The sequence below is a fragment of the Athene cunicularia genome, assembly GCF_003259725.1.
Source record: "Athene cunicularia isolate RWA chromosome 3 unlocalized genomic scaffold, athCun1 chr3_part1, whole genome shotgun sequence".
NCBI classification, from domain to species: Eukaryota; Metazoa; Chordata; class Aves; order Strigiformes; family Strigidae; genus Athene; species Athene cunicularia.
This window is the reverse complement of record NW_020799097.1, coordinates 52,547,637-52,561,516: the sequence shown is the minus strand read 5'-3', so window position 1 is coordinate 52,561,516 and position 13,880 is coordinate 52,547,637. Positions and strand designations below refer to the sequence as shown.

At 38.2% G+C, this 13,880-nt stretch overlaps 1 protein-coding gene across 1 annotated transcript in view; it reads left to right on the top strand.

Moving 5' to 3' along the window:
- The window catches only part of HDAC2 (histone deacetylase 2), a 36,186-nt gene extending 32,202 nt beyond the window's left edge, over nt 1-3,984 (top strand). Inside the window, exons 13-16 of the mRNA XM_026845444.1 lie at nt 1,467-1,597; nt 2,472-2,627; nt 3,339-3,396; nt 3,608-3,984. Coding sequence (XP_026701245.1) covers nt 1,467-1,597; nt 2,472-2,627; nt 3,339-3,396; nt 3,608-3,638 — 376 coding nt within the window. The 3' untranslated portion in view covers nt 3,639-3,984. The remainder of the gene's footprint in view (nt 1-1,466; nt 1,598-2,471; nt 2,628-3,338; nt 3,397-3,607) is intronic.
- The last annotated feature ends 9,896 nt before the right edge of the window (nt 3,985-13,880 follow it).

The following is a 13,880-nucleotide window of genomic DNA, read 5'->3' as shown; positions in this document are numbered from 1 at the left end:
GGCAATTGACTGTGGTTAAGTGCTCGTTGCCAAGCTGTAGCGGGTATGTGTTTTTAGCCTGTGCCTCTTTTGATACTTAGTTTATTCCTCCTCACATCCTGAAGCTTTGATTGTGAACAAATACTATACTTCAGGGATGGAGTAATGCATACATACAATCAATTCTGTACTCGACTGGTAAGACATAATTGGTTAACCAGAAGTACTCTTTGCTGAAGTGGCTCTTGTCCCTGCTCTGGGTTTAAAAGAGTAAGTCCCCACCCCTACCCCGAGTTTAATGGGCTGTTAACAGTGCACAGGAATTGGTTTGGTTACTAAAAATAGCCGAATAAAGATGTGAAACTAGCTGTATACATTTGCCATTACTGCTATAATCTGTAAAAGTGTCAAATTGCAAAAGTCACCAAAGCAGTTAAAATACTAATTTTTGCAGTAGCTGGTGTATAGACAGTGATTGGTGTTTTTAACACAAGTATACAAATCACCCTCAAATGGAAGGTTTTAATTTTTAATAATGTGCAAGGGGGGGCGGGATAAAACACCTATTTTTCATGGATGCAATTCTATCAAATTTCTTGTAGCAGTATAGTGTTCCAGCAGGTGATCTGCCAGGCTGCTTGCTGTATATTGTGTATTGTTGAGTTGTGATGGTTCGAATAGGCTGCAAAACTTGCTTGCTGTTTAACATCCTTGGGCACAGATTGTTTGTTTTCTGTTGACAGAGATACAATCTCACATCCTCATATTGGCACCCACAAGAGCAGTGACCCGTCATTTCAGAGACTCCTCCTTCAGTTAGTTGTATGCTTTCCCAGAGACCTGGCTTTAGGGGATTCCTTGAATTGGCAAAACTGTTTTGCCAGGTCATGTGATTTGAACAGAGGCAAAGACTGTAAGGATTCTAGAAAAGCACCAGTTGCTCTTCAGACTGTGCAGAAGGATGCTAAATTAGTTATTACAAATGCTTGTCAAACCTTTCTCTGTACTTGTACGTCTTTGGAATGATGGGTTTGAGTCCCAAGGGAAGCCCAGTGTCCTTCCTGTTTCTGTGCTTGGTGCTTTGGAGTGTGGGATTCATCACATCAGGTTGCTTAGACAGGAGAGAACTTACCTCTGTTTTCCTTGAAACAGCCAGTAAGGAATTTTATCCAGATGGATCGCTTTTGGGCTTAATGCTTTAAGTGTATGACTTTCTTTCTAAGAAACTAGAGGATAGTTTATTATTGAACTTGATACTCTAGCTTATTACAGAGTAATACTGTCACTTGGAAGTACACTGTGGGTACTGATGATCTGTTAGGGATGGAAAACTTTCTGAACTTGGCACGCCTTTTTTTGTTTTTATCTTTCAAAAATAATGACTCTAAAGGAAAGCAGGTTAACTTTGAGTGCAGACTGTTCAGAATTTAATACAAAATCCAAGGATGCGATACTTCTGTGTAGTAATAACTTTCCTTGTCTTGCAGGCAGCGCTTATTTGAAAACTTGCGCATGTTACCTCATGCACCTGGTGTACAGATGCAGGCCATTCCTGAAGATGCTGTTCATGAAGACAGTGGAGACGAGGATGGAGAAGATCCAGACAAACGCATTTCTAGTAAGAAATATCTTTTCATGATGCAGCATGAGTAGAGTCTTTTTTAGATTTTAATTGTTCAGAAACTTAGTTCTAGTAGTGCAGTATTGGAAGACTGGCAGTTTTGTTTCCCGAGTGGAACGTTTTGCCACTGGTCTGCCAGTTCTGCTGTTATTAAAGTGGAATCTTCACACAAATCTGAACCTGTCAAAGAGACCTAAAGAAGTGCTGAAGTAACTTGGGGTTTTGTGTCTTAGGAAATATTCTGGCTATTTCATATCTAAAATAGATACTTCAGAAGTGTCAGGTGAATTTTAACTAAAGAAATACAGGACTTAGCTTCTGGCTTTTGCTATATACAAAAAAGTAATGTTCCTCCTTGATGTAAAGTGAGATACTGTGTTTTCAAAAAGATTCTTTTATTTGCTTTTTTTGTTGTGAGAGAGGTTTCCACACTTGCAACACTACCCTTCACTTTATTACAGTTAGCCTTTGTATGCACAATAAGTTGTTCTTCAGATATAGCTAAGAGTTTCCTGCTTACATTTAACCTTTTTGATGGTGATTGGAGTAATTCTATAACCTTCTGTTGGTGCACTGTCCATTTTCTCAACTGTTGAAAGCATAATGTTTTCTTCCATGATTAGTTTTCAATATTTGAAATTTATTTGCTACATGTTAAAATACTCCCACCCTTTCCCTGTGTCTCTGTAAAGCCATTTTGGAAGCCACTGTGAGAGTCCCAGAGTATCTTGAAAGATAGTATTATCTATCATTTAGTTCATTGGCATTAATTTATTATCTTACTACTCATTCTTGGTTTGATAATTCTTTTTGATTAGATTTATTGTAGTTGGTCTTTCAGCTCCGTTAATTTCATAACTCTGAATCCTAGTTCGAGCATCTGATAAGCGCATAGCCTGTGATGAAGAATTTTCAGATTCTGAAGATGAAGGGGAAGGCGGACGACGAAATGTTGCAGATCATAAGAAAGGAGCAAAGAAAGCCAGGATAGAGGAAGACAAAAAAGAGACGGAGGACAAAAAAGCAGGTAGGACTCTGGTGTGATTTCATCCTATATTTTAGAACTGCAAATGTCAGTTCTGTCAGGAGAAAGATGCATTTTTCTGTTAACAGTTAATTAGCTGTTGAGATGATGATTTGTTTTTTCCATCATATTTTAAGCATCTATTTTAAATTAATCCGATTCAAGATAGAGCTGTTCACACTAGAATAGTATTTTTCAGCCAAGGGTTATTGTGGCTTCCCCACAAGCTTGAAATCTTAGAGCCAGGGATCTGTATAGCTTAATGAAAATAGGGATAAAAATATGTTAAATGAAGAGTTTGTTCCTATTTGCTTTTGTGGGGTAAGCCACCTAGTTTTCTCTGAAACAGAAGCTGAGTAGGGTTCTGGGGATAGTGTAATTCCAAGGACTTTTTCAAGAACGGGCTACATTTTAGGGCTGCAAGGAGCTCAGGGGAAATCCAGGTCTCATTTACTACATGCCATCATTATGGCCAGTGAGAGAGACTTGCCTTGAGGTATTTTGAATCGCGTGGCATTGTGCCCAGATCACTCCTTTGAATGGATGTATTTAACACTGTACCTTAATACATAAACCAGTGACTTTTAAAAGAAGCTATTTCCCCCGGCTAAAAGTATATACAAAAAAATATAACTTGGTTATGCCTTTTTCTTCGGAAGTATTTTAAGGGTTTCTTGACTCTTTTGGTATATTTAAAACCTTGTTATTTTTCAGATGTTAAGGAGGAGGATAAATCCAAGGACAGCAGTGGTGAAAAGACAGATGCCAAAGGGTAAACACTAACTAATGAATAATTAATGTCACCTTTTTGAAGAGTTTATTAAATCAGTACTTTTATAATATTTTAAATTCTGTAGAGATCACTTTCAATTCCTCATAATACTAAAAGTATTTTATACTTAATGATAGTAGTAATTCAAAATTACATTTCTAAAGCAGTTAATAGAAAAAAATGAAATAACTTTATTTTTGCCTTTGTACAGAGCAAAATCAGAGCAGCTCAGCAATCCTTGAACAAAAAATAGCCTCTCATCAGTTGCAGAACATAATACTAGAGTTGGAGAATACCTAAAAGAAGAAAAGTTTTCGTATTGAGAGAGACTGCTGATTTCATTTTGTACTATTTGGCATGGACCGTATTTATTTTCAAACGGCTTTGTTCTGGTTTTTGGCAAGTTGTATTGTGAGTTTTCTAAATATGAGGCAGAAACTCCTTTCTTCACCATGCTTTATGTAATAGTATTTAAAAATGGATGTGAGTTATTATGTTAAATGTCTAAACTGATCTATTAAAGTAATTTGCCTTTCCTGAGCTGATTTTACCTTTTTTGTAATTTTATCTTTATTAAAAAAAAAAGAATCTTACTTGGTTGTCTTTTGTCCATCATTGAACTAGAAAGAAGAACTCCATATAAATTAAGCAGGCTTATCTATGAGTAGCTACTGGATTTAAATGGATAGCTGGCAAATGCACAAGTTGAGCTATGTTGCTTTCATCGACTCCACACATTTCAGTGGCTTCTGCATGGCACCATGCACCACATGGGGTGCAAGCAAATGCCCAGGAATACGAGGGCATGAGATTTGAACAGATTGAATTAATGGGTGAAGAGATTTTGGAGTAAAGTGGTTGTATGAACTCATATTTTAATGTAAAGGTTTAAAACTCTGCAATCACATACCTTGTACTGTCCAAGAACCTTTCCCACCATTAGGATCTACCCAAAAGACTTACTCATTTGCTGTTCATGAAATTTGTATATGGTCATCTTTCAAAGCTTGGAAGTGAAAGTTTGGGTTTAATTTAGAACCCATTCTGATTTTTTACAATTGTGAGCAACATAAAACTTTGTTCCCCTTAAAATGAAAATCTTTTAGAGCCTGTCTTGTTCTTTGATTCATTTAGTTAGTTCTGGTGCCTGAATTGAAACAGAAACATGAGTGCACGCATTCCATTCTTTTCTTTATCTACAACAGTTGTCTTACAGGTTGACATTCAGTTAAATGCACAAGCTTTGGTAACAAAATTTCAGAGCAGTGGGCACAGAAGTTTGCTGAACTGCTTTGCTAACCAATCTTTCCTTTTTTAATAAAAATTAAATCTTACTAATTTTTTACATATTATTTCTCCTTTTCATAAAATTCTGGGATTGTGGTCTGTAGCCTAATTAATTCATTTGTGTTAAAATTCCAATCCACTGCTTTGAATTATTTGTGCATTTGTTCCGTCCAAAGGGTATGTGCACTGAAGGCTCTTCTGAAGGCATATCATGTGTTGACTAATTTGACTTCTTTTTCCAGTCAGAAAGAATAGCTTTCACTAGGACTATTTTGAGTACATAGGAGGGGGGAAAAGTTCTGTTTTCTTAATGCCTTTTTAGTATATGGTTGGGTTTTAGGTTTTTTCTTTTAATCTTACTTTAATCTTCCTGAACATTTAATCTTGGGAGCCTTCTCTTCCATTTGGACTCTTGGGTAAACTTAATAAGGGTTAGATTCTTAAACGTGTAGGGAGAGATATAGTAGGATTTTTCGACACCTGTGTAGAAGCACTGTGTTCCTCGTTCCAGGAAAGTACCCGTAAGACTCCCATTAGGGTTTGTATTGAAAAATCAGATTTAATTTTTTTACTGCAGTTCAGTCGAGCTGACCAGTGCTTCCCTGATATTTGCATAACAATTATTTTGCTATTGAATTTGCCCAGTGATTTAAATATGCTACCTTGTTTCTGTATATGACTGCAGAAAAGCCTCATGATTCAGTTTTACAGAGATTAGTATGAACTCTTAATTGCCTGCTTTCAAGGCTTTGTTACCTTATAGACTGAAGTTTAGCAAGGATATGATAATTGTAGTTTAAGATGCTGTTAATTTTTAATAGCTTGTGGATTGATTGCTGATTCTGTTGGGAATGAATACTAAGTATGCACATAGAATCAGTGGACTGAAATATAGTATTTAATGGGATAAAATAGTGAAGGTTTTTTATATGAATTAGACTGTTGCTGTCAGTGTGATTCTGCTAGACTGAGAACCTCTTCAATCCAGTAGGACCTGTGTCATGAAATACAACTTTTTTTTTTGTTTAACTGAGTAGAAGATAATTCAGGTACAAATGCTCTAGGACCATGCTCTGGCCAAATGGTCTGTTTGCCCTTCTCTAGTCTTATGTGACCTCTCCCTGATTTTTTTTTTTTTTTTTTTTTATTTCCAAAAAAACCCAGAAAAACAAGAAGAAAGCTGTTTCGCTTAATGTTTCTAACAAGAGCAGGTGCCCCCTCTGCAGCCGTTGTGTGCTGTAAAAGGATCTTGGTCTGCACCTGACTTCTTTGAGGATGGGGGAAGATTATTTGGGGGGGAAGTTATGATTGCTGTGACAACTAGTTTAATCTTTCAGAGGATCATATGTGTTCTCTGGACACCGTAGTGCAGCTGGAATTTCAGAGATGCTTTTTGTGACCTGAACAGACATTTTTCTTTTCTTGATTGAACATGGATTTGGAGACGTGTTCTGGGAGCAGGTGTGTGCAGTCTCCCATGTGAATCTAACACCTGCCAGCTCTCTAGGGCAGAGGTTAAAAGTTGGATTTGGGGAAGGGGTAGAAAAGCTGTGGTAGGACTGTACCAAGAATGTGGAGAGAGGTCAGTGACTCCATATGTGCACTGATATTTGTAAGGAGCTTGGGACTCTAAATTTTGTTACAGAAGTTGTCACTTCATAGAACTGAAGGTAACATACGTCTATATTTGCAGTGTATATACTATTTGGTATCTTTTTAAAGTTATATACCTTGTTCATGTCTATTACAGGGTTCTTGCTCAAGTAGCCTGTAATCTCTGTAGATCAAGAACTATTCATTAGTTGGATTTGCCAGGTAAAGGCATTGAAAAGATCATGTCACTTCAGCACAAAGCAGCAAAATGTAGAGACGTTAATAGAGGAATAAAGTCCAGGAATATGTGTGACACTAACCCTCAACTCAAAATAAGCAAAAAGGTTATCTCTTTTACCTCATCCTCAGTCATTTATTGAAAATGACAATGCTACTCATCCTGCTGAGGATTGATTAATATATTTTATTATTAAGGGAGATGTAATATTAAAATACATAACTATGTATGTGGCCTTGCTACTTAGGCAACTTGAATTAACTATGCAAGTTCTCCGGACACAAGCATTTGATTCTTTCTCCCCCCTCTTAAGAAAAGCTGTTGCTCACCCTTGTACAGCTTGTGCAGACTTACTCCTCAAGATTTGACAGTCTCTAGTGTCTTGTGCAAAGTTACTTTATGCTTGGTGATTATGTCTGGAGGAGGGATCTGGTCTATATTTCAAGCATAATTTTCTTTTGGCTTTACCTATCCAAGAAAAGATTTTTTGCTTATTGCAAACACTGACAGTCACCATCCAATTTTTAAAAACCTGAAAGCTAAGAATAACAATAGATTTTTTTTTAATGTTCATGATGGCAATTTTTTGTTCTTGTATTTAATTTATTATTACCATCTCCATTCTTTAATGAAGGATCTTGTAAAACATTTGATAATTGTTATCACTTCATAAGGGGCTTGTGAATGATTTCTCTTAGGAATTTGCTCAGGATACCAAGCATTTCCAAAATGGAGTGTTTAGATATTTTGCAGGCTGGTTTTTGGTGTAAATAACTACTTTCTGCCCAGGTAGAAATATGAGATATTCCTGTTTCATGAGCTGCAGTACCTGTACCAAGACATTCTTTGAAATTATTTTTGTCTTGTTAATTTCTTTGTACAACAGGAATATAAATATGAATGAATATCAGCAGCTATTTCTTGGGGAGGGAGAAGGTTCAGGATTTTTTTCTTCTAATTTGGATTCCTTCTTTGGTTCTGTTCCCCAAGTCTGGAACTGGTCTTTCAGGGAGGAGAGAAGTAACCAGAGGGAAGTAGCCCTCTCCTTTTAGCAGAAAAGCTACTTCAAAATGGGCTTGAAATTGTGACCAAAAACTTGAATTTATAAGATGGTTTATGAATTTGCAAGCTCCACTGAAAATACATTTCATGTACTTGCAGTTTCCCATTCTTTCAGTAAGTAGTGTTTTGGGAACATGGGTTTGTATGTGGGGAGAAAAAAAAAATCTGAAAGGCAATTCAGAGTTGAGAATTTCTTATGCTCAGAGCCTAGAACTGACTGCTTCAATTCATGTGCAAACCATGCTAGTGGTTTAAGATGGATTATGTGGCTCTTTTTAGCCAAATTTTAAGTGGGATTTAGAAATCTGTAAATTGAACCACATTAGAAAGGATTATTATATATGGTTAATAGATGTTGCAAACATACAGACTGTAAGATATTGTTCAGAATGTGGCAGCAGAAGTAGTACATATTTTCAATGCAGTTACCAATCATGGGGTGTATTTTTAAAAAATGTGATAGTTTGAAATAATTGCCTATTTGTGAGGTGAAGATGTCAAAAATGGAGACTAATATGTGGCCATATTTGGTCATATTCACTCCAAATAATAGAAAACTGACTTCAATAAATATATTCAGTAAATATATTGTTATTGGGTATGGCTGAAGCACAGGCAAGAATGACGAATTTGCAGAGGGAAGGGATTGGGTAAACTACAGCCATCACCCTTTTACCCTCTGCTGCTCTTTTCTCAGCACCACCAAATAATGTTATTTGTTCCCAATCCCACATCAAGTGAGTAGCTGCATTCTCTTCCCATCTATGGCTGTATCTTCATTTAACCAGCTCTCTGTTAATCTTTTTTTTTTTTTTTTTTTTTAGTGAGATAGTTTCACTTCTGAAAATAGTTCTTTAGCTGAATAAAATTATGAATGGATGCCACCATTTGAATACATTATCTTCTAAGTGACAGGTTTGTCACTTTATTGCTAGTAAAAGAATCTTTCAAAATCTTTACCTTTTTTTCTGGTTCACTTGTGTCATTCTGTTTAGTCATATCACTTTTGTAAAAGTACAGGAAAATGGAACAGGGAATTATATGAGGTTATTTAAAAACAATTTCTATACCACAGTCAGCAGTAAATTTAGTGAGGTGTTTAATGCTTTTCAACTTACCTTAGAGAATACCGTATCTTTTTGAAATTACATTCGTTGTAAACAGATGACCTAGCAAAACTAGCTATTGAAGCCGCATAGCAGCAGGCAGAAATAAAGAATAACTTCCTAGGTTAGAAACTTGTATTAATAATAGTCTAGGCCTAATGTTTTCCATGATCATGCTGCCAGAAGTAGGAAAAAAAAAAAAAAAAAAAAAAAAAAGCTTGGGCGAGCTTTAAGTAATTCCATGTTGCAGTTGCCAAACCAGCTCCACACGGATAATGCATATGCTGAATTACTTTCTTTATGTGATGCTGCGTTTAACAATATTTGATTCCATAAAATGCCCCAGAGACTTAGCTGGCGGAGGAAAAAATTCTGTATCGTTGCAGATTGTATCATCCTGCTGTATTAAGCCTAGAACAAAATTGACTCAATATTTTAAAATCAATTGCACTTTTTCAGGCTAGCAAGCAATTGAACACAGATAAATCAGCATTTGGGCTTGAACTGAAGGGAAGATCAGAGTGAGTGAGAAGGGTTATGAGTCAGAAAACCACACTTGTGTGGCTGACTGAGACCTCAATTGGCTGGGAAGGTTTTTAAACACAACAGCAACTTTTCTTTAAGTTTCTACTTAGTACCTTTCTGTGGGAGATTTCTGACAGCTCAGACTGGAAGAAAAAAAAGACTTGAACACCACAGACTTTTAAATGGAATTTTTTTCTTTGCTAACAGTCTTCACATTAACCTTTTCACTATGCAAATGAAAGGGGCATGCTTCCATACTTGCATCACTGTGCAGGGTTTTTGGGTTGTTTCCCTTCCCTCCTTTTTTTTCCTGTTGTTTGGCAGTGTTTGTTCATTCCATGATCAGTGATTGGTAACACACTAAAGGAATTCATGAATAAACAGTGCTGCTGTAACTGCAGATACATGTTACCAATCTAAAAAATTACACTATGCACCTGAACATCAAAAACCTAGACACACTTTTTTTTTAAAAAAAAGAAGAAAAAACCTTGGATATTGCTAGAATTGTCCTGCAGAATCTGACATGCTTCTTCCATATAATGGGGAACATTAAAACTAGTAAAGGTGGCCCCTTCTCATCAGACCAAGTGTTGGTCTAAACCATTAGCAACACGGGAATGATATGTAAATACCTGTTCCCTCTACCCACAACCAGCAGGAGCCCGTGACTCTGTGTGCACACAGAGCATGAGAAAAGTAGTGCCTTGGACACCGGTGCTGAGATCACAGATTTGTGTTTTGCAGAAGTATGTACCTGTGCTGTGTTTGACTTGCGGGATGTGCTGCCCTGCAAACCCTAGTGAAGGTATCTTGTATGTGGTACATTTAAAAGAGTTCGCTTAGCTTTCAGCAGCAGTTCAAAGGGGGGACAATATGGGTCTCTGTTTAGCCTAATTTAAACTTTGTTTTGTTTACCCCTCACAAGCTGGTGTTTCTTAGCCTGGAATGCATGCAGGAAACAATTCTAAGACTCCCATAAGCCCCTCAACTGATTTTGTTGAAAACCCACTTCATTCTTCATGCCTCTGCCTAAAGCTATGTTTGTAGTACCAGAGGAAAGCAGGCTTGGAGGAAGAAAAAAATCCAACCTCTAGTATCTTTAAAGTTTGACAAAAGTGTTTTATATTCTGTTTACATTACTAGATGTTTCCTATTCCCAGATGGATGGTGCCTTAAAATGATGGGTTAAATTTAAGATACAAGCTATTTTGGGTACCTAATCTGAAAGAGCCATTTGGGATTTGATGTTGAGAGGCAGATAAACAGCAGTTCTGCAAATCAGCACCTCTATACTAAAGTTGCTATGGAGAGCCTGAACATCTTGTAGTTTCTAAATTGATGAACTGAAGTTTTGGAACATGAGTTAAGTCTTTCTGTGACAGCAACAATGATTACTTATTGTATACATGCCTTTTCTGGTTTCTCTGTACGACATGATGACATGAAAAATCCTTTGCAAAATTCTATTTTTAATATTAAAAATATTTCCAGTACTGTTACAAATCCACTTTGGTATGAGTTCATTGTTTCCTTTTCTCAGACTGCTAAATTGTCTTCTGGAAGCAGGCTTGGAGAATTGTAACACAGGTCTTGGCATGTCCCTATTGCGTTCATTGTTCGTGTGTGGTAAGCATGTTTAGGCATGCTACAAAAGAGCAACAGTGCGTGATAGCATGACTGGTTTGGCCCTTTGAAGTCCAGAGTGATACAAACCTTGACAAATGGTTGGGGTATCTCCTGCAGGGGCAAGTGCTGAGAGAGATGACAACTAAAGGTGTGTCTCTTTGGCTGACTGACTTAAAACGACTTTGCTCAGCTTTCCTATCAGTTTTGCCAGCACAGAGTTCAGCTCAGGTTAATTTAAAATGAGGTCTCGGGATAGGCTGAGGTTGTGTATAAATGAAACAATGCTTTTGAGGTGCTGGCAGAATGTATCCCAGTAGTGGGAGTTGGACTCTAATGTTAAGACTGAAACTAAGATGAGCGATAGGAGATTAGGTAGATAGATAGATAGATAGATAGATAGATAGATAGATAGATAGATAGATAGATAGATAGATAGATAGATAGATAGGAAACTTGTTGCACCCTCTAACATGACCAGCAACAACAGGGCTCTGTTAGTCCTGGAGACATTGCTTCACCAGAGCCTCCTTCTCCCTGACAAGTCTCATCTGTCCCTTGTTTAAAGACAAGGAGGTCTTGCCTGTGCAGTCCAAAGCGTGGCATTTCCTACTTGAGCTCTCCAACAAGAGGATATGGGAATTACCAGGAGTACTGAGCCCTGCGAGAAGGACCTTTGGGTAAGGTATTTACAGAGTTTCAGAGGTTGCAAGGTTAGCTAGGGTGCACGCCTCTCTTCCCTTTCTTTCAGTGGATCACTTCTGTTTGTGGGGCGGCGTGCAGCTTAGTTCTGCATGCACTTCGTGTGCTGTCCAAGCTGGTGGGCACGACCAGTCTGCTGTGCCTGACCAGAACCTGGCATCATTTCTGGGAAGCACGAATCTGTGGTTCTGAGGGGGTGGAAGCCAGCAAAAGGGGAACTGGGGGCTCCACCTCTTCCCTTCTCCCTGCGCAGGAAGTTATGTGGGAGTTGTTGGGCTGTCACCCTCCAGGACAAACAGAGGAGGTATGACCTCACTCAGCTCTGCTCCTTGCAATGAAACGCCGTAAACAAGGGCTGCCTGCATGTGATAGTTCTTGTTAATCTAAACACAGCGAGCACAAAAGATGTGCGAGGCCCTCGAGAAACCGTTCAGCAAAACTTCAGAGCCGAAAGCCTCATTAGCAAGCACTTGACTAACATGCTTCAGATTCCTTTGAAAAGAAGCTCAGAAAATAGCCAGTGAAATCCTGCAGCCTTTTTCCTGAACTCCTGAATCACTGTTGCCCCGTTTCAGGAATTTGAAGTGTGTTTCTTAAGGCTGAAATGTGTTGAGGGTATCCCCATATCACCCGCGTGGAATAATTCTCTGAGAGCACTGGATGAGCTTTGCACTACACAGTGTCCGCTCAAGCATTGTTTGCTTTACTTCTCCTCTTCCTCCTGCCCTCACACCTCCTCAGCCTGTGCCAGTAACCCAGGCAAAGGTGACATAACAGACTGGGTTGGGGAATTGATCTGGGACTTGGAATAACCCAGCAAAAAGGTTCTGAGCATTCATTCTCTCGAGGGCTGGCACTGCCTAAGTGCAGCGGTGACAGTATGTGGGAAAAGGCTGAGGTCACTTAATGTGGTACTAGTACTGGGAGAAAGGCTTATCAGTTTTTCTTTGGTGTTCTTTCTCCTTGATACTTAAAGGGCTATTTTTGTGGGGTACAAATTACATCAATTTAAAAGCATTATTATTGAAGTATTCCATATTGAAGGTGCCCAGTCTTTTCAGTATTAACGTTCAAGCAGTGAGTAAACTAGTACTTGCTTAATAAGACAACTGGAAAACATTACCTGTTTTTTAAAAGGAGAACAGTTCCCCATTTAAAGCAGCCTTGAGCGTTTGATGCTTAACTCGTCTTGAATTCCTAGGCTGCTGCTCTAGCAAGTACGTCTTGTTATGTTGCTGATAAAAAAGTTGACTACTTTTTCAGGGTAAAACCTTACATGCTACCTTAAAAACAAATAACGTGAAGTATCTGCAAAATACTTCGTCTTGTTTGATCTTTTCACTGTTTCAGCTCTCTCCTCCTGTCCACGTTTTCCAACCCCAGGTGCTGAGGCCGGTGAAAAGCACTGAAGCGCTGTTACAAAACTGACGTTGTGGTCCTGCTACTATGCATAGTCTTATTTATTGTTTCACTTCTGTCTGAAGTTTTGGATGGAGGGTTTGTTTGTAAATTCCTTTGAAGTTTCTCAGCTTGGTGAGGTCTGTAGTGCTTGGGGGTTCAGTGTTACTTCTCTCCTGAAAATACTCGGATGCATCCTTCAAATGTTCTGTTGTCTTAGGCTTCTTGCAGCTGCTTTATATATATATATATATTACTATCCCTACTTTCACTGCTGAATTTTTTTCTGATTCGTCATGAAATCCCAATTTAAGAGTCATGGAGTCTAATGCAGTATTATTTACTTACCAACGTAAAGTTCCTTCTTGAACTGTTGCTTTATAAAACTTGACGGGATGACCTAGCACTGTGTACTTTTGAGAGCCCTTGTGAGTTAGGTGAGTTCTATTGCTTCCTTCTGTTGATAGAAACAGGGAGGCAACCATTAGCAAGTCCTAACCCTGGGCAAATTACAGTCTTTTATTGATTTCCCCCCCCTCCCATCTCTAAGTTTTCATACCACCACTGAGTCTCCTTTTTATGGCCTGAAGCAGACAACAGGTAAAGATCTTAGTGAAAATAGCTGCGGACATGGCAAATGCCAGATATTGAAAGAGCATGTATAGGGCAGGGCAAAATATTAGCAACTCATACATTCATGTTAACCTTTGTCCTTTTAATGCCTGAATGCTTTGAGGTACTTGAAAGCAGCATATTTAGAAACAAATCACTTATTAACCGCACCCTCACAAAACAAATAAGACAGTTGTAGTACACTGTCACTGTCCTGAAACAGAAGAAAAAGCCCTTGTTATATGCATGGGTAGGAATGCGTTTTGGTGATTTTAAAAGGCCTGGTTTAGACAGTCTGAACCCTTCTTCCCAAGCCCCTAAAATCACTAGTCTTC